Raw genomic sequence first — 26225 nt, forward strand, 5'->3', positions numbered from 1 at the left:
AACAGACACAGACAGGTGAGCCAGATCCAAGCGACGACTCTGACAGTGTGAGACCCCTGACTAACGAGACCACACAGAGTAGGAGTACAGAAAATGCTCAAGAACCAATTGCCCAAGCACAACAGAGTGTGCCGAGTGATGAACCCGAGAGTAGGAGGTATCCTGCTAGAGAAAGGAGAACACCGAGTTACTTAGATGACTTTGTAACTGAAGACAGTGATGGTGACGGTTCATATCACAGTAGACTATTGCTGTAGAGCCATATGTGGCATTCCACAGACTTATGGGGAAGCAATGGAGTCAGCTAACTCAAAAGGATGGATAAAAGCAATGGATGAGGAAATCCAATCCCTGAACGAGAACAAAACTTTTACCCCGACAACACTACCAATAGGCAAGAAAACAGTGGGGGGTAGATGGGTTTACTCAATAAAGACTGATGCAGACGGAAAAGACAAACATAAAGCAAGGTTTGTAGCTAAGGGTTACAGCCAGAAACTGGGAGTAGACTATGGGGAAACGTTTTCACCCACTGCAGACTTGACGAGTGTGAGGGTTGTGCTACAGAAAGGAGCACAGGAGAGTTTACTCTTACACCAAATGGACGTGAAAACAGCGTATCTACACGCCCCCATAGACTATGAGATCTACATAAATCCACCAGAGGGCTTTCAGGAGAAAGAGGGTATAGTCTATACAGAAAAATCGCTTTATTGTCTAAAACAATCCGGGCGAAATTGGAATAAGGTTTTGCATGATTGCCTAACTGAGAATGGTTTTACACAAAACCCAGCCGACCACTGTGTTTATGCCAAAGAGTCAAAAGAAGGAAAGGTGATCATAATCATATGGGTTGATGATCTGATCATTGCAGCGAGCAATGAAGAGAGACTGAAAAATGTGAAAGAGATGCTTGCAGAAAAGTTTAAAATGAAAGATCTTGGCAAACTAAAACATTTTCTCGGTATCGATTTTAGTCAGTCAGATGGGCGTGTAAAAATGTCACAGGAAAAGTACACTAACAAGATACTACAGCGTTTTAATATGCAAGACTGTAGACCAAGAGAAACACCCTGTGAGCAAAAGCTGGAGTATACTGAGGGTGCAGTAAAGATGGAAGATGTCAGGATGTACAGAGAGGCTGTGGGAAGTTTTATATATCTGACTGTTTGCACCAGACCAGATTTAAGCTTCGTTGTGAGCAGGTTGTCACAATTCTTTGCTGAGCCTACAGAGCAACAATGGGTCACTGTGAAGCATGTACTTAGGTATCTCAAAGGAACAGCAGAAAAAGGGTTATGTTTTAGGAGAAACAACAGTGAGAAACTAGGTATACAGGCCTACAGTGACGCAGACTGGGCGGCTGATACCAGTGATAGACGCAGTACCACAGGATACTGTGTGAGCCTTCGTCAAAACAGCTCTCTGATCTCGTGGAAGACTAGAAAGCAGCCTACTGTCGCGCTATCCACATGCGAGGCAGAATATATGGCACTGGCATCAACCATACAAGAGTGTCTATACCTAGAGCAGTTACTGGAAGGTATTGATAACTATGAGTACACACAAACTGTAGTACATGAGGACAATCAGGGAACAATCGCTCTCGCCAAAAACCCTGTAAACAGACGAAGATGTAAACACATTGACAAAGTATCGCTTTATCAGGTCAACTGTGAATGAGGGAAGAGTGACTTTGATGTATTGTTCTACTGATAACATGATTGGTGATGTAATGACCAAACCTATAAATAAGTTGAAACTGAGGAAGTTTACAGGTGCTCTTTTTGGAGATTGACATGTGTATGACAGGAGTCCACATTCATTCGTTTTTGTGTTTTCATTTTGCTTAAGAGGATAGCAATCTGAGTACAAGTGGGGGTGTTAAAATATGTTCATTATGTCCTCAGTTGTAATAATAATGTAATGCAGTACCGTTCTGTATTAAGCTTAAGCCACAAGGGGGCACTAAAGTGGACGTGTTTGCCGCGTGCAAAAGAAGAGTTTTTGAACATGATGAAGTGGACAAAAGTGGACAAAAGTGCGATTGAAGGGGCGAAATAATAATAATAATTCTTGCAATTTCAATAGGGCTTCGCCCGACTGATAGTCGGCTCAGGCCCTAATGAGACCCCATTTTCAACAGCTAGTGGTTGGCCGAACGGTTTAGCCCGACGGGAGGCGCGGCGCAGGGGGGGTAGTCGGTCCGCTGGTGCTCTCTGTCCGCTGGCATTGGTCGATTATCAAAACATTGGTCAAATGACCCGTTTCAGACATCATGAGCAAATACAGAATCCCTTTTGTGTTAATTATGACGTACTCACTTTATTTAAGATGCTGCACTACTTGCAATTCCCTGTGTTGTGCCAGATTCTCAATAAAGTTAGAAAAAATCATGTACAGCAAACAGGAATTCGCATGCCACTAAATACCCAACTGAGATCGGCTTCTGCCGTTCTGAAAAAGGATCCTAACACCGACCACCGGAGGAACTGACCTGCCGTGCTGACAGAGGAACCTCCCACTGACCACTCTTCGCACTCGGCGGCACTGTAAAAGTATTGTGACTTCATCAACGACCATATCTACTCAAAGTTTTAATAGATTTAGTTGTAGTTTTTATTTTCAAAGATCCTTTTTTGTTATGTCTTAGTCATGGGAAAAAGGTCCACAAAATTAACACTGGTTTCCAGGCTTCTAGCCCTTGCAAGCTTTCTAACCTGTGATTTGTCCTCAGTGCCACGGTGCATCTTCTTCAGCTTCTCTGTCAGGGTTTGTTTCCACTTGCAGATGGTAACTAGTGAGGGCCATTTCACTGGGCTCAAATTGAGATTGAGCCCCAAACTGAGGCTCCCCAAGTCTGGGGCCCAGCCTCGCAGGATGTCCATGGACAGTCTTTTCTTGAGGGTCCCCAGTCCCTCAGAGCGCGGAGGGGACAGGAGGTTGGGAACACTTCCACCATGGAGGGTGTACCCCAAGGATGAGTTACTCAACATGCTGTCCCAGCGCCGCTTCCCCACAGAGCTCATCTTGGACTTGGTTTTAAATGTACCTTGATTGACAGAAGTATCCAAGCAAGTCAGACAGATTCTACTACCGGCCACACATCCTGTTTTATTTTAGATGATCCAGCAACAGGAAAGCCTCCATATCTTCAGTAAAATAATCCATTGATCTGCTGAACCTCCAGATACAAACTAAAAACTATATTCAACATCAACCTCTCATCCGTGAGAAGTTAGCAAAAGTTTACACGGATGAGAGGCTCTGCATGGAACACATCTTCCACCCTGCTCATCTGTGTTTTGCTGAGACACCGAGTGGTGGAGTTTAGACCAGTGGATGTTGTGAAGCTGGCGAGGACAGATTGCTTGAGGGGAGTCTAAGCAAACGGGAAATACTTGCGACACATAATCAATATATCTGACTGTGTGAGAGCTGCGTTGGCTGGGCCACAGATGCAGATTCAATAAGATCAGACAATGAGTGCTGGGTGCTGAAGCCCACTGAAATAAATCACATCGAGGCATAATTAATGCCTGAGGGAAGTAAGCTCTGTCAGAAAGCCAAAACTAGATTAGATCTATACAGATCAATGGAGGAATTAAGGAAAAGAGGTGGAGCAACAGCGGCCCACACCCAGAACAACATACACCACAATGAGCAGAAAACATTACCTGCAATGGGAAATATATCAAATAATAATAATAAATTAGATTTCTATAGCGCTTTATAGTAGTCTCAAAGACGCTTTAACATAGGCGGGGGGAAAATGGTATGAGACAGACAGGAGACTAGCAACAAAAGGCGACATACACAGGCACAATCACATACAAACACATGTACTGATTGGTAGGGGGAAGGAGGGGGCTACAGGTAAGCAGATGAGAAAAGATGTGTTTTGAGGCGGGACTGGAATGTGGTGAGGGAGTCTTCGATGAGATTGGGGAGTGAGTTCCAGAGCTCTGGAGCTGCCCAGGAGAATGCTCTGACCCCAAAGCTGCGGAGTTTGGATGTGGGGGTGGAAAGTAAACCAGCCGAGGTAGATCTGAGGGGCCGTTAAGGTTGGGGTGATATGATTCCATGATTTGGTGTGGGTGAGTAGTCGTGCAGCTGCATTCTGGACGAGTTGCTGGTGATCAGTGTTGCTGATGCCATAGAGGAGTGAGTTACAATAGTCAAGACGGGTGGAAATGAAGGCGTGGATGAGTTTCGTTGCTGTAGGGGGTGTGAGGGACAGACAGATTTTTGCGATGTTACGAAGGTGGGGGAGGGGGAAATAGAAGTGCCATCGATGTTGAGTGTGAGGTTGTTGGTTTTGGCGAGGGTGGATTTGGAGCTGATGAGGAGGAGTTGTGTTTTGTCGCTATTGAGTTTTAGAGAGTTCTGTTGCATCCAGGCTTTAATTGCAGAGAGGCAGGAGTTGATGTGGAAGAGCGGTGGGTTGTGAGGGGTGTTGGTGCTGAGGTAGATCTGAGTGTCATCAACATAGCAGTGGAAGTCCAGGTTGAAGTGGCATAGGATAAGTAGATTATGAACAGAAGTGGACTGAGTACACAGCCTTGGATGTGGCAGAGGAGTTTTTGTGAAAGGAGATAAAGTGAGATCTGTTGGTGAGGTATGACTAAGCCAGCTGAGTGCAGTGCCTTGTCTTGGAGTCTGGTGAGCAGAAAATTGTGACTCACGGTATCGAAGGCTGCACTCAGGTCCAGGAGGATGAGGATTTTGAGGGCTCCAGTGTCAGCAGAGGTGAGGAGGTTATTGAGGACTTGGAGGAGTGCAGTTTCTGTGCTGTGTAGAGGACGAAAGCCAGATTGGAGGGGTTCAAGCAGTTTTTTGGAATGCAGGTGGGATTGAGGCTGGGTGGAGACAAGGGTTTTGGAGAGGAAGGGAAGGTTGGAAATAGGGCGGCAGTGATTGAGACAGGAGGGGCCCAGGCCAGGTACCTTGAGTGTGGGGGTGACAGCACCAGTTTTTAAGGCTGAGGGGACAGATCTATGGGACAGTGAGGAGTTGAAGAGGTCGGTGAGGTAGGGGCATAGGACATTAATGTTGCGGAATGAGATGACTCTGGGGAGTTTCAGACGGGGTGATGGAGAAGGGATTGTGAATTGGATGAGTTTGTGATCAGATTGGGGAAAGTTTACAGATGGGGGAGTCCGTGTGGATGTTTAAGTTTCCCAGTAGCAGTAGGGGTAAGGATGATGCTAGGATGAGAAGTTCAGACAGATCGGAGAGGAAGGATGAATTTGATTTTGGTGGGCGGTAAGTGAGAATAACTGTGTTGGAGAAGGTTTTAACGGTGAGTGAGGCTAATTTGGTATGATTCGAGGCTGCACGAGGTTTCCCGTTTGAGATTTTGCAGTAGAAGTTTATGTCGATACGGTAGGTTAAGATAGTAGGCGTTTTGAAGTGTCATGGACACCAGGTTGAATGATGGGAAGGTTACTTGATTGGCTGTGGATGCTCTTCCAAGCTGTCCAGTAAGACGAGTGAGAGTGGATGCTGATGGGGGTTGAGGAGGCCATTTCTCTGCGAACCAGCTTCTTTTGTAGAAACGCCCCCAAAAAACAAATGAGAGGAATCAGTATACAAATGTACATCGTGTTATTGTGTCATCGTAAAAAAAGGTGTTCCCGTTCAGAGAGTAGAGCAGATTCTGCCAGAGACAGAGTTTGGCGCGGCTTGAACTGTCGGGGGGGATGAAATCTCGGAGGGATGGGACTAATGCGGCTAATGCTAAGAGGTGACAGCTGAATGATCTTCCTTGAGGGACGATATGCAGAACAGGTTTAGGTGGCCCAGAAGATGAAGTTGATGTTTAGAGCCGCATGTGGTAAGGAGGAAGTATGAGGTGAAGTATGAGAAGGCTGATGCGGTTGAGTTTTCTCAGTTGGCCGAGACGCCTCGAATGTGATGATTCCGAGGGTGAGTGTTGATGGTCCTGTTGTTTTTTCTGCTGAGAAAGAAACTCAGAGTTCGGAGAAATCTTCAATAGGAATCAAGCTGTTTATGCTTGATATGGTGCTGCAGTCCGGTGCAGAGAGATCAATGTTGGTACGTTTCTTTCCCAAGTATTTCCTAGTTGCGATGCCGATGGGGTTTATGTGGTAATGAAGGAATTGCGTTCGTGTGGATGGGCCGATCATGAAGCCTTCTGAGTGATTCTGTTTGGAAAGGGTGGACGGTTGGATCATGAGGATCTGCACGAGATGTACACTAGTAACCCGGTGCCATGAGCCTTGCATTGCGTTGCTGCTTTGTTGCGTTACATTTTTGACAGCGTTGGGGAGGCGTAAAACTCGCAGAGCAGTTGGGGAGGCTGGGAGAGGGTGGTGGGGTGAGTCGGCATCGGTTGCTCCAACTGGGAATCATGAATGGTGCAACTGATTGTGGCATCTCGGCGCCAAAGGTTACGCCGAGCAAATAAGGTGGCTGGGAGAGGGTTGTAGGGTGGGCGGGCATCTCGGTGCCATGAGCCTTGCCTACAGCTTGCATTATCTTTCTGCCTCGTTGCTTTACATTCTTGCCGGCATTGCTTTCTTGACTGTGTTGCATCCTTGATGTTGTTAGGTTGCCTTTGTGTGCAGTTATTATTTACAATTTTTATTATGTAAATACTGAAAATTAACGTGAGCTATGAGCTGGCATCCCGGTGCCGGTTGCTCCAACATGTAGCAATGAATGGTGCGACTGGGAGGTGTAAAGCTCTGGCGTTCCAGTGCTATAAGCTTTGCCTACCGCTTGCATTACGTTCCTGCCGTTGCAGTCTTGACAGCGTTGGGTTTCCTACATTATGTAAATACTGGACATGACTTTAGCTTTGAGCTTGCCTCCCGGAGGTGTGGGGGACTGGCTTTTCGGTGCCCGGGGTTACGCCGAGCGGTTGGGGTGGGAGGTGGATGGTGGTGAGGTGACCTTGCATCTCTTTGCAATGAGGCTCGCCTACAGCTTGCATTACATACTGTGTCGTTTGTGCTACTTTCTTGTTAAGTAACATTCTTCAGTTGCATTGTTGGTTATCTTGTTGTGTTACGTGTAATTACTGAAGATTAATGTTAGCTGTGAGCTGGTATCCCGGTGCTGATAGCTCCAGCTCGTGGCCACGAAAGGTGCAACTAAGAGGTGTGAAGGTCTGACATCCCGGTGCCAGAGGATACGCCGAGCAGTTGGGGTGGCTTGGAGAGGGTGGTGAGGGGCAGAGGCATCTCAGTGCCTGAGCCCTTGATTATGTTGCTGCGATATGTTGCTCCATTGTAATGCTAAGTCGTTGCGTTACCTTGTTGCTTTAGCCAGTTGCATTCCTTTTTGGGTAAATATATATATACTCACCGGCCACTTTATTAGGTACACCTGTCCAACTGCTCGTTAACACTTAATTTCTAAGCAGCCAATCACATGGCGGCAACTCAGTGCATTTAGGCATGTAGACATTGTCAAGACAATCTCCTGCAGTTCAAACCGAGCATCAGTATGGGGAAGAAAGGTGATTTGAGTGACTTTGAACGTGGCATGATTGTTGGTGCCAGAAGGGCTGGTCTGAGTATTTCAGAAACTGCTAATCTACTGGGATTTTCACGCACAACCATCTCTAGGGTTTACAGAGAATGGTCCGAAAAAGAAAAAACATCCAGTGAGCGGCAGTTCTGTGGGCGGAAATGCCTTGTTGATGCCAGAGGTCAGAGGAGAATGGCCAGACTGGTTCGAGCTGATAGAAGGGCAACAGTGACTCAAATAACCACCCGTTACAACCAAGGTGGGCATAAGAGCATCTCTGAACGCACAGTACGTCGAACTTTGAGGCAGATGGGCTACAGCAGCAGAAGACCACACCGGGTGCCACTCCTTTCAGCTAAGAACAGGAAACTGAGGCTACAATTTGCACAAGCTCATCGAAATTGGACAATAGAAGATTGGAAAAACGTTGCCTGGTCTGATGAGTCTCGATTTCTGCTGCGACATTCGGATGGTAGGGTCAGAATTTGGCGTCTACAACATGAAAGCATGGATCCATCCTGCCTTGTATCAACGGTTCAGGCTGGTGGTGGTGGTGTCATGGTGTGGGGAATATTTTCTTGGCACTCTTTGGGCCCCTTGGTACCAATTGAGCATCGTTGCAACGCCACAGCCTACCTGAGTATTGTTGCTGACCATGTCCATCCCTTTATGACCACAATGTACCCAACTTCTGATGGCTACTTTCAGCAGGATAAAGCGCCATGTCATAAAGCTGGAATCATCTCAGACTGGTTTCTTGAACATGACAATGAGTTCGCTGTACTCAAATGGCCTCCACAATCACCAGATCTCAATCCAATAGAGCATCTTTGGGATGTGGTGGAACGGGAGATTCGCATCATGGATGTGCAGCCGACAAATCTGCGGCAACTGTGTGATGCCATCATGTCAATATGGACCAAACTCCCTGAGGAATGCTTCCAGCACCTTGTTGAATCTATGCCAAGAAGAAGAATTGAGGCAGTTCTGAAGGCAAAAGGGAGTCCAACCCGTTACTAGCATGGGGTACCTAAAAAAATGAGCTCCTGCGAAGCTGGCTCTAGAGGTTGAGGATTGTTGCTGTGAGCTGGCATCCCAGTGTTGGTAGCTCCAAGTAGCATGGGTGGCAGCAATGATTTCCATTTGGTGTTGCAAAACACTACAGGAAGTGCTGGGGGCAGTATTGCTCTCATGTTTAACTGCAACCAAGTCAAGGAAGAATATTGTTTTTTGAACAATCCTGGCGTAACAGGCCCGGAAGCGAGACTTCAAAACGGAGTATTTAATCAGTAATCCATGCAAAACAGTACGAGGGTGCATCTGTAAGACAGTGGGCAATCCGGTGCTATGAGCTGCTTCTACTGGGTGATTTGAGTGTGAGTTGTTCGTTCCGGTCGTTGCTGGAGAGAATGTTGTCGTCTGGAGGGGAAAGTTCGATGGCATCTCTGTGCCGTGACACAACGTAGGTAGGATGGTCGTACATTTGATCGTATGTTTCATGACCTCGGTCATGTTATAGAATGCGTACTCGAGAACAAGAAGTGTGGGTTGAGCTGTATTTATAGAAATGCCGGAAGAGGCGTGTTGGAGGCGTGCTCTTGCTCCCAAAATTGTGCTAATTAGCTTCACTAGTGTATTGATAATATACAACTATGGTATGAAGGGTCTCTGCTATAACCACTGATTATTGCAATACATGATTACGTATGTAATGTGTTCTTATAGCTTTAGTTAAATTAATCTACAAACTGATTATGAATGTTTATAATAAATTGTAGACATCTGGATCATGAATCATCTCCATGCATGCTGTCCTTTACCTGCTGGCTCCCTCCATCTCTTACCCCTGGGCAATTAGACCCAGCACTCTACTTCACTCTACTGTGTCACTCTCACAAACTCAAACATTGGTTGCTAAGCAGCATGCTGCTTATTGTTCAAGTGAATGTGGCACACAGACTACAGGGGTCCATGATTATGTATGTAGCTACACTGTAATCAGTAATATTTAGTCTGCAATTAATGGAGAACAGCGGAAGTCCACAGTGAAATGTGTAAGATCCCACTAGATGGCTTAAGCGAGGTAGGTACGCAAGTGTGACAAAAGACCCAAGACCAACAGATGGGGTAGAGGCAGAAAAATGGGCTTGTTGCAATAGCCTTGGTTGGTGAATAAGAAACATTCTCCCCATCAAGCAAAAGTAGAGCTACTCAGTAAAAGTATGAGACTGTTAGTGTAGCCAATCACTGAAATAACAACTCCCTCTGTACTCCTGGATCTATGAACAACTTCTGAGTAACACTTGAATAGCTCTTATTAAAATGATTCATTCTTAACCCATAACCAGGCTGTCCAGGAGGCTGTGTGATGTTTACTTCCATTTTTAGGGCTGTCAACATACACAATTGAAAGTCAATTTTTGCAATTAATGTGGCCGGGATTAATGCGACAAAATATTTCAACGTAGTTCATGTGCCTTTGTTTACTTCCGGTTTTGACAGCGGAAACAAAACGGCTGCTAGCTGCAGTTAGTTACATCGGAGAAATCAAGATGGAGTGAGCTATTTGTATTGAATGTAAATTAAACAGAACTGTGCAGAGGAATTGCTCGTGTAAAACCAACAAGGGGGTAAAACACTGGGAACAGAAAAAAATATATGCACAGTACACTAACAAGACACTTTATGTGTACACTGTATGTTGGCATGGCTGCTTGGGCAAGGGACAGGTTGAAAATGTCCATGAAGATCCCAGTGAGCTGTTCCGCACATGCCCTGAGCACACGTCCAGGAATGCCGTCAAGTCCGGCAGCCTTGCGTGCATTGATTTCGGCTCAGTGCTGTGTGGACAACCTTGGAGGAGTGTGGTGGGCTGGTGGTCCCCTGGGAGTGAAGTCTCGGCGGTGTCTGTTTTCCCTCTCAAAACGAGCATAGAAGTTGTTAAACAGGAAGGAGATATCTGTAGCTGTGGGGGGGAGATTGCTGGGTTTGTAGTCGCTGATGGCCTGGATGCCCTGCCACATGCGTCTGGAGTTGAAGTTGGAAAAGTGACTCTCCTTGTGTCTTTTAATAGAGCTTTCTGTTTGCTATCACTGCAGATGGGTGTAATCAATAACAATTTACACTGTGCACATCTTCTGCATAACGTTGACTTCTCTGCCTAAATGTCCCTGAACCATTGTCAGAAACAAACAATGTCAGAAACAATGCTCAGGTAGGCCGTGGCATTTATACGATGCCCAATTGGCCCTAAGGGGCCTAAAGTGTGCCAAGAAAACATCCCCCACACCATTACACCACCAGCTTGCACAGTGGTAACAAGGCATGATGGATCCCTGTTCTGATTCCTTTTTCGCCAAATTCTGACTCTACCATCTGAATGTCTCAAAAGACATATTAGACCAGGCAACATTTTTCCAGTCTTCAACTGTCCAATTTTGGTGATCTCTTGCAAATTGTAGCCTCTTTTTCCCATTTGTAGTGGAGATGAGTGGTACCCGGTGGGGTCTTCTGCTGTTGTAGCCCATCCGCCTCAAGGTTTTGCGTGTTGTGGCTTCACAAATGCTTTGCAGCATACCTATGTTGTAACAAGTGGTTATTTCAGTCAAAGTTGCTCTTCTATAAGCTTGAATCCGTCGGCCCATTCTCCTCTGACCTCTACCTTCAACAAGGCATTTTCGCCCACAGGACTGCCGCATACTGGATGTTTTTTTTTCCTTTTCACACCATTCTTTGTAAACCCTAGAAATGGTTGTGTGTGAAAATCCCAGTAACCCTCTTTGACCAGGATATGTCAAATGAAGACTTCAAGGACGGCCTTTTTTCATTTATGGAATATTTCAAAAATCAGGAACTTCCTGTCTCAAAGTGATGCTCTTTTAAGATATAGCTTAAAACTCTTCTCTTTGATACCGCTTATAGTTAGGGCTGGCTCAGGTTAGCCTGGACAAACTGCCTTTTACCCACAAATGTTCTGTCCATTCTATCCCCTCAGCCATCCTATCACCCCCCGCCCTCAAATAAGCCCCCATCCCAAATTTCCTTCTCTCCACCCCAAACTCTTTTCTCTTTTGTTTGAGGTGTGAATTCCATGTAAATCATTGTTATGCTCCCTGCCCTTTGATCCTTTGATCAGCTCGTTAATGAACCAAGGTGCTCTCTTGACCTACACATGTGCGCTGCCATTTGTGTCTGTCTCACGCAGCTCAACCATAACAGCTGATTAGTGGAGTCACATGACACAGCTATGCTTTCTATTTACAGAAATTTCTTCCTTCCTTACCCTCTCTCTCGTTCCTCCGTTTCTGTCTTCCTCCCTTCTCTCTAGTTTTCTCTATGGCGCTTTCTTAATATGCCTTCTCATAGACTTGTGAAACATCACCAGTCGCAGCCCGAGTACTATTCCAATTCTAAAGTCCGCAACTGGCTGAGAACGGTCATAATACCCGGATGTGACTTGCCCTGCCCATTTCACCGGGCATGCATCGGAGCAGGCTCGTCCGTTCTTGTGAGAGTCAAATATCCCAGAATGCATTTAACCTCAGCAAAAGGCAACAATGACAAAAAAAACTGCCAAAGTCGAAGTTAATAAATACAACTATATTTAAGTAACAAAATGGAATTTTAGGATTTTTTTCAGACGAGAAGTTAGTTGTTTAAGCAACATTTCTGCGGTCGGTCAACATTCAGCCTTCGTAAAAATTTGCTCCATGGAAGTCAGAGATGTAAGGTGTAGTTAACGGGACCGTCCGACCCCTCTAGCAGTCAGCTGGGAGTCAGCCTCATCTCAGCCTGCAGAGAGCATCCTGTTTTCGGCAAGTCTTCTGTGAAAACTGACAATAAGTGCATTTCAACCGTAAGGATACACACTGAAAAGAACAAGAAACAAGTGCAATTTCATTAAATTGTTAGGGACCCGATTTGCTTATCTGTTGTTTTTTGTTCTGTTGTTTTGCCAATCTACAATTTCCACCTCTGTGTTCCGCCTTCGGCCCCGCCCCTCTCTCGATAGCTCAAATGTGGCTCATTCCAGGGAACACCAGTTGCGGGCATAAAGGCCTCCTCGGGGTGGAGTCTCCAGTCCCCAGGCCTCGGCCCCTGTCTCGACAGGGCGTCTGCCACCTGGTTTAGGTACCCCAGGATATAAACTGCTCTCACTGAGCGATGTTTCCCGAGGGACCACAGGAGGATCTGGCGGGCTAGCTTGTAAAGCGACCATGAGCGCAGGCCCACCTGATGGTTGATGTACGAGACCACCGATGTGTTGTCTGACCGGACAAGAACATGTTGGTCAAGGCTGGTTCGAAGTGTTTCAATGCCTGAAACACTGCCAACATCGATGTTGCCACAGCCCCAGGCTGAGTGACCGCTCATGATCGCTCCCCAGCCCGTGAGGGAAGCCTCTGTCGTGAGAGTGACCTGGCGGCAGATCGCTCCTAGCACAGGCCCTTGGGATAAAAAGTAAGGGTCCCTCCATATGGCCAGAGCCCGCATGCAACGCCAAGTGACCTTGATTAGACGGCGCTGGTTTCCCCTTGGGGAGAACCACTTGGCTCTGAGCCACCACTGCAACGGTCTCAAGTGCAACAGGCCGCACAGGATCACGTTGGATGCCGCTGCCAACAGACCCAACTGTCTCTGAAACTGTTTCACAGTGAGTGGCTGGCCTAGCTTGGCCTGCTTGACTGCAGAGAGGGTGGAAGCTACTCGAGCGGGAGACAGACGTGCCCGCATTGTGGTCGAAACCCAAATCACGCCCAGGAAGGTGGTCCTTTGCAATGGGGACAGTACACTCTTCCTGGCGTTGAGTCTCAACCCCAGACGGTTGATGAGGGCGAGCAAAACATCTCGATGTTGGGCCGCCAGCCGCTCGGATGGGGCTAAAATCAACCAGTCGTCGATGTAGTTCAAGATGCAGATGCCCTGGAGACGCAATGGTGCCAGAGCTGCATCCATGCACTTGGTAAACGTACGGGGTGAGAGGGCTAAGCCAAACCCGAAGAACCCGGTACTGGTAAGCTTTGTCCCCAAAAGCAAACCTCAGGAACTTCCTGTGTTGTGGGAGCATGGGTATATGAAAGTAGGCGTCCTGAAGATCCAGTCCTCGGATCTGATCTGTGACGCGATCTGTTTGAGTGTGAGCATTTTGAAGCTCAACTTCGCGACTGCGCGGCTCAACCGGCGTAGATCTAGTATCCCCAATTACGATGGGAGCACCGGATAGTGTGGTGAAACCCTGACCCCCCGAATAAGCTTTGCCCACCAGCGACGAGGTAGTCCTCAGGGGCTTGGTGGGAAACACCAGTGTCCTAAACGACACAACCGCGGGGGATAAGTGGCCCGCCAGGGCCCCCTCCGCGTAGGTAACAGGCGCGGAGATAAAGTTGCGTGTTCTCTGGTAATATGGGGTCACATTAATAACCGCGATTTGACACTTAGCCGCTGGTAGCAGCTTGTTGTCCACAGTTAACCATTGTTTGTTCATTTGGATTTTGGTTCATTTGGATTTTGTTTTATTTGGCATTTCCTTTTGGAAAGCCAGGTTGTCTTTTTTTGGGTAACTGTTCTTTTTGTTCGTAGGTGCTAGCACGGTCCAGGTGGTGGGGCCGGTGTCCTCGGGTGTGGGTACCCCCTCTATGATGTTCTGTGTCGTTTTGAGGCACCCTGGGCTTGTGAACCCTCACGTGTGAGTGTGAGCGTGATACATGTTTGATCAAAAGTGTTTTTGTACTGGAACCACATCTCCTGCTTTTGTACAAACGGAACAGAGTGCCTTAAACTTTGACAGAGTTTAATACGTGGTTTAATCTTTGGGTGGAATTCCCAAGGAAGAACCTGATCACTTTTAATCTCCCTCTACGATCGCTATACCAGGTTCAAAATCTCACACATGGAATGGAGGGAGAGTGTGTGGCACTAACCTTGAGAGGAGAGATGTGGGAATGGGACACATAACCGTGCACATTCTCAATCTCAGAGAGGTTCTTCTCGGACACGTGCACAAGTTCAGGGGCGCACACCTCGTTGGTAAGTCGTGGAAATCCCTGGTCAAGAGGCGGTGAGTCGTCTTCTTGGTAGTGGTACTGCTGAGAGAGGTAGAGAAAAGGGTGGACATCGAGGGACAGAGAGACAAGGACATAGCAAAGGGATAAAAAACAACAACTAAAGGAAGTCTGGGCTTTGAGATCCTGTTCTCAGATAAAAGATCGGAATAATTTATCTTGATGGAGTTTTTTACATTACATTTTCAATGTTTCCTTTTCTTTGTTTGATTACTGTTCAAATATTTTATATTCTCAGTTAAAAATAAAAAAGGTGCGAGCAGCATTGGATGGGCCCTCGCTACTTGCATGTCGAGGCACTGGCCAGACGGTTAGAAATGCGGCCGAGGGCGCCTGCGACCGTCGGACAAAGCATTCGCAAGTCAGTGATTGTTAACCGTGTGGAGCAACGCCAGGAATGCCGCTTTGCAAACTTTAACATTTTCATGGCCTTAGGCCTTTTCTGTCAACATATAACCAGGACATTCTACCATCTACCATTGCAAAATTAAAGCCTCTCAAAATACCATAAATGAGCTGAATGGTATCCTTCAAAATCTTTCGCAAGACGACTTTAGGTTAACTTCAAGTTATAGATAAAAGGTAATCAAAAATAGTTACACAGTAATTCCACTTCAGGCAGAGAGTACACACCACCATGGTTGGTAACCAGAACATTCTGATGTACCAGTCCAAAATTAAAGCCTCTCAAAGTACCATACATGAGCTGGTTTCCTTCATCTGAATCACACGACAACATCCGGTCAATTTCAGATTGGATTTAAAAGGAAACAATCCGTAGTTACATGTTAAATTCCATTCAGGTTTATAGTTCACATCACCAGGGTGTGACTTTGTTATTACCAGGACCTTTGGATGTACCATTCGAAAATAAAAGCCTCTCAAAATACCATATATGAGCCAATTACCTTCAAAATCTATCACCAGACTACATTTGTCATTTACAGATTAGATTTAAAAGAAAACAATCAACACTTTCATGACCAATCCACTTCAGGTTGATAGTACACATCCCCAAGGTGTCACTAAGGGACAACCAGGACATTCTGATGCAACAGTCCAGATATCCATGGCAAATTTAACAACTTTTTGAATATGATAAAGGCCCCAAAAAAGCCCTCAGTTTGTGAGAATAATAATAATAATTAAAGCTTCAAGGACCGTTGGACGGGTCCTCGCTACTCCTTTCACGTCAGGGCACTGGCCGGATGGTTACAAATGTGTCCGAGGAACCCTGCGGCCGTTGGACGAAGCGTTCGCAAGTCAGTGGTCATTAACCATGTGGAGCAACGCCAGGAATGCCGCTTTGCAAACTTTATCTTTAACCTTATCATGGTCTTAGGCCTTTTACGTCAACATAACCAGGAGCTTCTGATGTACAATTAAAAATTAAAGCCTCTCATAATACCATACCTGAGCCAATTTCTCAAACATTTCAGATTAGGTTTAAAACGGAAACAATCAATACTTTCATGACCATTCCACTTCAGGTTGATAGTACCCCCATGGTATCTCTTAGGGATAACCAGGACATACTGATCTACCATCCCAAAATAAAAGCCTCTTAAAATACCATATATGAGCCAATTTCCTTTAATATCTCAATCACAAGACTACATCTGGTCATTTTCAAATTAGACTTAAAAAGGAAACAATCCATAGTTACGATTATGATAATTTCACTTCAGATTCATAGTACACATCCACAGTGTGTTACTTGGTGATAAACAGGATATTCTTATCTACCATTCCAAAATTAAAGCCTCTTAAAATACCACACATGAGCTGTATGGATTCCTTAAATCTTTCACAAGACTACTTTTGGTCAATTTCAGGTCAAAATACTATGAAACTATAAAGCGTTACACAGTGTTACGCACGTACGGCACCCCGTGAGAGGAGGGGAACGTATATCACGCTGCCAAGAACCCCAGAAGGCCAGAGACAGGGTGTGCGCTTGTGTGGGTGCGAGTATTTACACAAACACAGATGGTTATGCTTAAACAGGCTATTACTTGGCAGTTTAATAATAATAATAATAATAATAACAATAATTGGGGATGTACAACAACAATGATACGTGAGGATAATAACCGGATAAATAATAACAGAGGGAAAATGGGAGAACGGCTGAGCTGATCCAAAACAAAGAAATTAACAAAACAAACCCCACCCCTTACCTGTCCTAACGTCCTACACAAAATACTTATCTAAACTGGCGCTCGAGCAAGGCGCCCTAACCAAAAGTACAGGGGGTGGATCGCTCAGATCTAACCTGGTGTGTATAACAGGAGATATCCCTACGGTATGTATGCCCAGGGCGTCTTTCCTAACACTCCCAAGTGCTTTCCGTTCTCCCTGGGAAGGACAAAAGAAATACAAATGATTAACACTTTCAATAACAACAATTCACCATGTACAGCAAACAAGACAATCTGTTTAACTAACTAACTAACTAACAAACAATTTTGGTGAGGGCAGGCCAAGTCATTGTGAAGTTATAAATCTTGCCAGATTAAGCCACACCCATTTAAACCATGAGATTAAAAATTATCATATGGATGTCTACAGGGTGAGACGTCGAGACTACTTTTGGTCAATTTCAGGTTAGAATTATAGGGTAACTATCAATTGTTACACAGTGATTCCACTTAGTAGTACACTTTCCCAAGGTGTCTCTCTGTGATAACCAGGACATTATCATTCTCAGTCTTGTGATTGAGATTTTGAAGGCCCATGTATGTATTGGCCTTCAAAAATGTCAATCACAACACTAAATTTGATTAATATCAGATTAGATTTAAAAGGACACTATCAATAGTTACATGGTAATTCCACTTAAGGTAGATTGTACACATCGCCAAGGTGTCACCCAGGCATAACCAGGACATTCCGATAAACTATTCTAAGCTTAAAGCCTCTAAAAATACCATTGTTAGAAACTGCATACAATTTGCCCTCCGGTCCAGCTGTGTATAGTTCTAAATATCTTCCTAAAATGTGTGTACAGAACAAACAGGTCTATTTGCAAATAGTGGGGGGGGGGGGGGGGGTACCAGCACAATGGCTTCACCCTGATGAAAGGAATGGGTGGGACAGGTAATCACTCCACCTGCAGAAACTGGCCTCTTCATCAAACCCAATCACCCATTTATACGGCATATGTGGAAATCCTCTTCCACTGGCCACATTCCACATTCATATTTTAACAAAGATATGTGCTAAGGACTTTAGTGCCAAATACACAGTACAGAAAATACTTTATTTACAGTTTCGGCATATACAAAGCAGTGTGAGTGCCATACAGAGCATCTGTGGGATGGTGAAAGCATGGCTTGTGCTGGTCTGATCTGTCCCCAAACACCCTCTCACGTCTACTACTCCCCGTTATTTTGACGTGCTTATTATCCGCCGGACAACTGCAAGTCTTAGATCAAACAGGTGACAGCAATAGTGACCAGTAATGCATGTTAATAAAAATAAGCTGGCCTGTCTGAAGACAAAATGACTGTTTGATGAAAATGATGATTTTGTTGATGAAAACCTAATTTGTCGTTATCCAATGTTCTGTTATATAATAATATAGTATTTCTAGCTAGTATTTGAATAAAACAAAAGTAAACGGTTGGTTGTCATTCATTCAGACTCATATAAAAAAATGTGCACATGAAAGTATTTGCGGAAATTGCAACATAACTAAAACATTTAATTAAACTTTTTCTCTAAAATAAACCTAGTCTTTAAGCCAGCGACCAGAGATGCACAAGCCATTACATTATTTGTGCGGAGCATCCAGTGTCAAACCTAATATGTACCAAAAAGAAGAGTTAAAGCCCCGTTTATTGGACATGGCTACAATCCGGTCACCATGCTGCCAACAAGCCCAAGTTGTATGGGGTGCTCGCTTCTTTTGCTTGACGCACGCTCCTGATCTTGAATCTAGAATCGATTGCTCTACCTTAGTGACCCGGATGTTGGTGTTTAAGCGGCTGAATTTTTTGGGCTGAATATTGTAACCATGATTTTTTTTTGCAGTATTTTAATGTTGAAAAACATTCAGATACATCATTTCAATGCATAAATATTCAGTGCTAGAAATTCATACCTTTTTTTTCAATACCCGATGACACAGATTTACTTCCATAAAACAGCACCTAAAACGGGTGGCGCTAAAAAAAGATATCAAAGAACTGATACAAATGAGACTAGACCGAGACTGGCAAGTCTTAGGTCACAGTATAACGAATTATCCACAAATAAAGCATTACATGGCGTAATAAAACTAAAGCAAACATACTACGACCAAGGAGAAAGGGCAGGGAAACTTCTGTCTTGGCATTTAAAGTCAATGCAGAATGAAAGATCCATACTAGAAATTGAGTCTGAGAAAGGTACAATAATTAATAACCCACAAGAAATAAACTGCACTTTTCAGATATTTTATTCTAAATTTTACGCGTCAGAAAGTCCAACCACAACTCATATACTCATACACAAATTTTTAAGTAAATTAGAATTACCACTTCTTAGTTAGACTGCAAAACATGAACTCGCCAATTGTTAAGAGTTGTCAGAGCCCATAGACAGTATGAAAGGAGGAAAAGCCCCAGGGCCTGACGGCGTTCCGATTGAAATCTACAAACAATTTAAGAATATGCAACTGCTTCCTTTACAGACTGTGTTTGAAGAATCACAAATCATGAGCTGCCCCCATCTCTGCAAAGCACACATAATATTAAGTATTATATTATTAATATTAAATATTAAAACCAGATAAGCCCTCCACAAAGTGTCGACCCTACCATTCCATCTCCTTAATCAACACCGATGCAAAAATAATAGCAAAAATACTTGCTGGAAGGTTGGAAAAACATTTGCCATCTATTCCAGACTTAGACCAAACTGGATTTATTAAAGGAAGACAGGGCTGATGATGAATATCATACAGTGGGAAAAAAGTAGCCTGTAATTTTCATCATAGGTAGTTCTTCGGCTTGTAGGCGGAAAGACTGGAAGACAGGACTAAAGGTGGCTGAAAATGTGCCTCGGTATGCTTATGTTTTGAATTCAATAATTCTGGGATGAGCTGGAAGAAGTGGTGGAGTGTACGCAAGTAGGACAGCGTGGTGATTGGAGTGGTCGCTGATTGGCATGTTAGTAAAGAGAACAGAGGCGATGAGAAGAGAAAAAATGAAGATCGGTAGGTGTGTTGTTAAGTAGATTAACAGAAATGGTGATGTATTTTGCAAAATAATTTAAATATGGTGCATACATTAAGCAGGACATGCAAATTAGAAAACTGTAAAGAGGTGGCAGGGGAAATGGTTAAGTTGTTGTCATTGAAGAAGGAAGACTGTTGTGGTGTTGGAGCAGAAGTTAAGACATCCATTGGGTGGTAGAGAAGAGCTACTAATCCCCATCATCCTCATTTTTATCCATAGAACCCTCTCCTGCTGGACCATTGTCTGATAACCTTTCAATTTCTACATTACGAATGATCTTCTACGTGCATCGGACCAAGGACTTTCTTGTCTTTGTGAACCTCAGTTCCGCATTTGACACCATCGATCATTGTATCCTGCTGCAGAGACTATAACATTTGATTGGTAATAAAGGAACTGTAATCAGCTGATTTAAATCCTATTTATCGGATTGATCCCAGTTTGTGCTTGTAAATGGTGAATCCTTTAAGACCACCAATGTTGGTGGATGCAGGTTCTGTGCTTGGACCAATTTTATTTACCCTGATATGCTTCCTTTGGGCGAAGAAGAAGAAAGAAGACTTCAAGGACTGCCTTTTTTCATCTACGTAATATATCGAAAATCATGAACTTCCTGTCTCAAAGTGATGGAGAAAAAGTTCATGCATTTGTTACTTCTAGACTGGATTACTGTAATTCTTTATTATCAGGCTGCTTTTGTAAATCTCTTAAACCTCTCCAGTTGATTCAGAATGCTGCAGCATGTGTATTGTGTGTAACTAAGAAAAGGGATCATATTACTCCTGTTTTAACTTCTCTGCACTGGCTTCCTGTTAAATCAAGAATAGAATTTCTCACCTTAAAGGCACCTGCTGGTGAGGCACAGTCTTATTTTAAAGAGCTTGTAACACCGTATTGCCCTACAAGGCAGCTGCGCTCCACAGATGCTGGGTTACTTGTTGTTTTTAAAAGTAGGATGGGAGCCAAAGCCTTCAGTTATCAAGCTCCTCTTTTGTGGAACCAGCTTCACTTTCAGTCAAGCTTAAAACTTTCCACTTTGATATCTCCTATAGTTAGGGCTGGCGGACCAGCCCTTAGTTAAGGTGCTATAGGCCTAGACTGCTAGGGGATTTCTTAGGACACACCGAGCTCCTCGCTCTCTCACTGTCTCCTTCTACAATAATCCACAAAATAAAGTGTGAATAATCCTGGTGCAATAATTATTATTATTTGAAATATTAATCATATCACTGTCATAAAAAGCCAACATTACCCTTTCCTAAAGTCTTTGTGCTTTCCCTCCCCACAAGCTTCTGTGGATGGTGGTTCTCAGTGATTCTCAACTGGTAAGTCGTGACCCACTTGTGGGTCGCGGACCCGTTTTTAGTGGGTTTAGTGCCTTTGCATAAAAAAAAGAATTCATCCTGTGATTTTATTTTGAAGGGACTTTTTTAATGCAGCGGAGTGTCGGTTTTTTTTCCGGCTCGTCCATCCATGTTTTCAGTCAAACCGTTAGCACCCCCCCGTTCTCAAGGTTGGCAAGTATGATAATTTGAGATGTTGAGAATGTTCCTCGATTTGGGTCGCGGCTTGTCATTAAGGGGTGATGGTGGGTCCCGGAGCCAGGCCAGTTGAGAACCACTGTTCTATATGATGGTGGTTGTTCCTGCAGTGGTCCTGCCGTACACCTGGCTTGCTACTCACAATTATTTGTATAATTTCTGTTATGGGAATTAAATTAATTGTACATATTTTACATTGTTCATTCTGTACAGATCACATAAAGACTCCAAAGCCCTCTGAGGCAAATTTGTAATTTGCGATTTTGGGGTATACAAAATAAAATGAATTGAATTGAATGACATCTATTGTAGTCTGTCCATCCCGGGAAAGGGATCCCTCCTCTGACGTTCTCCCTAAGGTTTTTTCCCTTTTTTCCCCATTGAAAGGTTTTTTCATTTTTTGGGGAGTTTTTCCTGTGCCGATGTGAGGGTTTTGGGACAGAGGATGTTGCATGTGTACAGATTGTAAAGCCCTCTGAGGCAAAATTGTAATTTGTGATTTTGGGCTATACAAAATAAAATGAATTGAATTGAATGACATCCATTATAGTCTGTCAATTGAATTGAGTTTATGAAAGAAGAATACTTCAAAGACACCTCAAGTTTGGAGACAAGGCAAGAGAGGTAACGTTGAGATGGTTTGGACGTGTGAAAAGGAGCAGGCTGTTGTCATATCATACAGCGTTTGTAACCATACCTGAAAAAAGGAATTAACCATAATTGGAAGATATATTTATGTAACCCATGTGACGGTTGACCCATTAATTGACCTGTCTTTCTAATGTTATCGTTGATCATTCATCATCCCTTAATTAAGAAAACGCCACTTCTGTTGTCATTTGAGAGAGTAGTTCTCTTAAAAAAAGACTGTGTATATAATAAGCAGAAATTGACACCTTTTGCTCAACTTTTGTAATGTCTTAGAATACGATGAAAGGAGTTTATTTTAGGAGTAGAAGGCCAAAGACAAGAGAAAGGCTAAATGATCTGCAAAATGGTAATAGTAATCAGTAGAGGAAAATCTTCTACTTTTACTGAACTGTTTCAGCAGCATAAACAATGCACAAATTTGTCAATGCGCACATACACACACAATAACAGTTTTCTCCTCTCACCAACATATCGCATGTGGAAACTAAAACAGAGAACCATCGATCCTTACCTCCATGGTCTCTTCCTTCTCCTCCTCCATGCCTGTGTGTTGTCTGTGTGTGGAGATTCAAACTGCTCTCTCTCTCTAGTTAGAAATGGCTGTCTTCAAACTACAGCCTGGTCTCTGGCAGCACTCAGACTGGCTGATTGTGCCGTTCTGTGTGTCTGTGTGTGTGAGTGCAAGCATTTTCAGTGTTGTGGGACAGCAATGAATTGCTTCCCCATCGCTGCATCAGTAACTGCGGCAAACAAGTTCCCTCCCACACCCCGCCCCACTATAGGGAGTTCAGCCAAGAGGGAACCATAGGTAACACAGTCTCTGCCACAGCACGGACACTTGCCAGGGATGCACACACACACACCAGATCACTAAAAAGTTTGATACAAATAGAAAGAAGATGATCATTCAAACCCTGTTTCGTAAATGAAAGCACAGGTCAGACAAGCTTGTCAAATATGTCAGCTTCTATATTGTTTTATGGTTTTCAGTAATACGGTAAAATCTTCTGTGCTGGCTATTCTACCATTGGAAAAATAATTCATTAATACCATAATTTTCTTCAGCTTGAAAAAGGTAACAAAAGAAAACTGCACAGAATACTGGGGTTACTACTCTGTACTACTAATGTCGGACCTTGAAACGGAGTCGTGTTTTGGTTAGTGCTGTCAGTTAAACACGTTATCGCAAGATTAACGTTTTCTTAAAAAATATATATATACTTTTTTGGGGGGTGGGGGTGTGGATGACTGTTGTCTGAAAATGTCAACATGCTTGTCTGTTTGAGTAGCTGGCTGAAAGCAAATAAGTAGTAGGCTTACCTTTTATTGGAAACCTAACTGTTACGGTTCATTGTTTCTGAAATAAGAGGCCTGGCTGCTTTGTTCACAGCAAACTTGAAAAAAAGAATATATTAAGCCATGGTTTAACTGCACTATAGGCTGAGTTCTTGTTTACATGAATTGTGCACTTTATAATTTAATTTTGTACCGCCCTGTTTGGCAATGTTTGTTTTTCAGTCAAATCAAACATTTGCATACAGCAAGCCAATTCCATGGTGATAAGTGCATTAAAATGAAGAAAAAATTATGAAAAAATAAATAAATGAAGGGACATTTAGAATAGAGATAAATTGTGATTAATTGTGATTAATTTTGAGTTAACTATGACATAAATGCGACTAATCGTTTGACAGCACTAGTTTTTGTACTAAATAGCATCCGTAGGCGTAGGCATACAGCTCGGTGAATCTCACCGACTTCTACAGAAACTGCGTCTGGATGACTGCCACTTACAGCGGTACGTGGTGCTAGCCGTTAGCCTGTTTGATAGCTTGTTGGCTCGGATCGAGCAAGGGACTAAACTGCCTTCAGATCAAACTTCTCTGCCGAGGGAACTGTCCCATGACGAGACACCATACGCTCAAGCACAACCAAACATCTCTTTCAAGAGCCACACACATGTTATCATTGAACAAACGTCCTTAATATTACTTAATATTTAGTAGCAGCGTGTCGTTAAACAATACAATAACCCTACACTATTGTACTCTATTCAGTGATGTGATGTTGTAACATGGCATATACGGTTGTATACTGTTTGTCAAAAGTGAGAGGTCTTTCGCGGACTGGTCACAATATAGCAGTTAAATGGAAACTTAGTTATACCAGGATTTATCATACAGCTCGGGATACCAGCGTCTGCATGACTTCAAGGACGATGGGCAGCATTTTGGCCTGGTGGGCTATCGTGCTGCGGCACAGCGTTTTGTAGCCAAAGATGGAATTTTTCTACATTCGCATTTGCTGTGTTTGGGCTTTTCGGCGACTTCGGCCATAATCGCGTGGAGTTTGCGCCGTCGCGTCTATGCATAGACTTGGTATGTAATCCTGTCGCACACAAGACTGGCAACGCGTACCATTACTCGCCCGACTAGTTGTAGTTATTTCGCTTCATTCGGGTCCCACTTCATGTCCACCTGAAAGGGGGGCGTGGCTTATGTCTGTGTGTGAACGTACCATAACGTGCCTTGTTTTGTTTTGCTGTGTTGTCTGCCTGTGTGTGTGTGTGTGTGTGTCATTAAATAACCTTATTCGCCATTTGTCCAGATCTTCCGGGTTTATTATTTTACATTGTTTGCGTCCTCCACCCCTAAACAATTTAGGGACGAAACAGTATTGGGGGCTCTTCCGGGATCTTTTATTTACTTGTACGTTCATCATTGTCTGTTGCGGTAGATCAAACTTTTTGATATACCCGTGTGCTGCCTCTCTGCAAGTGTGTTATTGTAAAACTGCTTCTCATCAGTCTGGATAGGGTAGTGTCCAGTCTGAGGACCCTGCGGCACATCTCAATCTCATCTGCAATGTATTGTCGCTGCACAAATCTCAGCCCACCTCATCTCCAAAGATCTGTTCCAGCCATTTCAATGAGTTTTATTTTATTACATCTTCAACAGATAATATTACATTGCCTGCATGTAATAACATCCCTCAAAGTATTGTAAACTGGCTTCGTGAATGTTTTTAATAGGAACTCCTTCACTTGGGTATGAATAGGAACAGACCTCGTCCTTGCACTTTCTTTTCATTCTCCACCAACATTCCATGTTTTTTTAATAATAATCGGATCCAGGAGAATAATAATAATTTTTTTAGTAATCAAAGGTTGATACCCAGTATGAGTTTTAAATATTTTAATTTAATGTAATTTGACACATTCAACAGTGGGCTTTCTACAAATTCACTCTTAAGATTTTATTTAAGCCTTATTTAAATAATGTAAAATATTATTATATCATATATATATGAGATCATTAAAATATATTATGTTATTTGGCATTTGTTTGTTCGTGGTTGCAAAAGAATGTTTATATGTTTATAACTTGCACAAAATAAAAACAATATGTACCTTTCTTTAGATTATGGTTTTCACTTGATATCTTTTCTTTTTTTTTCAATGTCATCTTGACTGGCTTGATTTTGTAAGTAAAAGAAGTGTGTTTTTGTGACATGAAGAATATATTCAACCTGATTCTGCGGCGCCATTCATGCCGAGTCTCAGCCGAGTCCCAACAAATATCCCAACAATTTTGGGGGCTCGTCCGGGATTGAGAAGTTTTCCTGCATAGGTGAATTCGGTCCAAAACGCTTCACTTGCTGAACACGATGTACTCCCAGGCCGCCCTAAAAAAAGGTAAGATAATACATAACAATGATGACATGACTCCGTTCAGGGGCCAACCCCACTGTTACCAGTGTCCATTTCACTCATGCCTCCCCCACCGTTAACGTAGGAGAGATTCCAGCCTACTGGTGCAACTCCGCAGTAAGAGGGACTCTTATCGGGAGATGGGCCCGAGGGGGGTTATTTTACTATTGTGGGGGACAGAGGCTTATGTCCGTAGTACAAGCCGAAACCATTGGGATTAGAGATGAGCGAGTACAGCATTATCTGTATCTGTATCTGTTGAACCATATGAATTATCTGTATCCGTATCCGTACTCGAACTGGGCGGGGCCTAACCCCAAAATGGGCGGGGCCTAATCCGGAAGTAGGAAGGATTTACCCCGTAAATTGTCGGGTTAAGCCTTTCTGCGGTTAAAACAGCATTCCTTCTTAATTCTTATCACTCATGATCATGAGAGAGAGAGGGGAAGTGTGTGTGTGGCTTAATTTGTAATATTAATATTTAGTTATTCAACACAACTAGTCAACGTCAGACACTGAGTGCGTGAAGAGAGCCAGCAGACGG

At 43.7% G+C, this 26225-nt stretch overlaps 1 protein-coding gene across 3 annotated transcripts in view; it reads right to left on the reverse strand.

Annotated features, from left to right (window-relative positions):
• Positions 1–26225, reverse strand: part of dlg2 (discs, large homolog 2 (Drosophila)) — a 168379-nt gene that overhangs the window by 71352 nt on the left and 70802 nt on the right. For all 3 annotated transcript variants that reach the window (XM_062558238.1, XM_062558237.1, XM_062558236.1), the window contains exon 5: positions 14418–14582. In XM_062558238.1, the coding sequence (XP_062414222.1) occupies positions 14418–14582 (165 nt within the window). The remainder of the gene's footprint in view (positions 1–14417; positions 14583–26225) is intronic.

The sequence above is a fragment of the Pungitius pungitius genome, chromosome 16 (genome assembly GCF_949316345.1).
Source record: "Pungitius pungitius chromosome 16, fPunPun2.1, whole genome shotgun sequence".
NCBI lineage: Eukaryota > Metazoa > Chordata > Actinopteri > Perciformes > Gasterosteidae > Pungitius > Pungitius pungitius.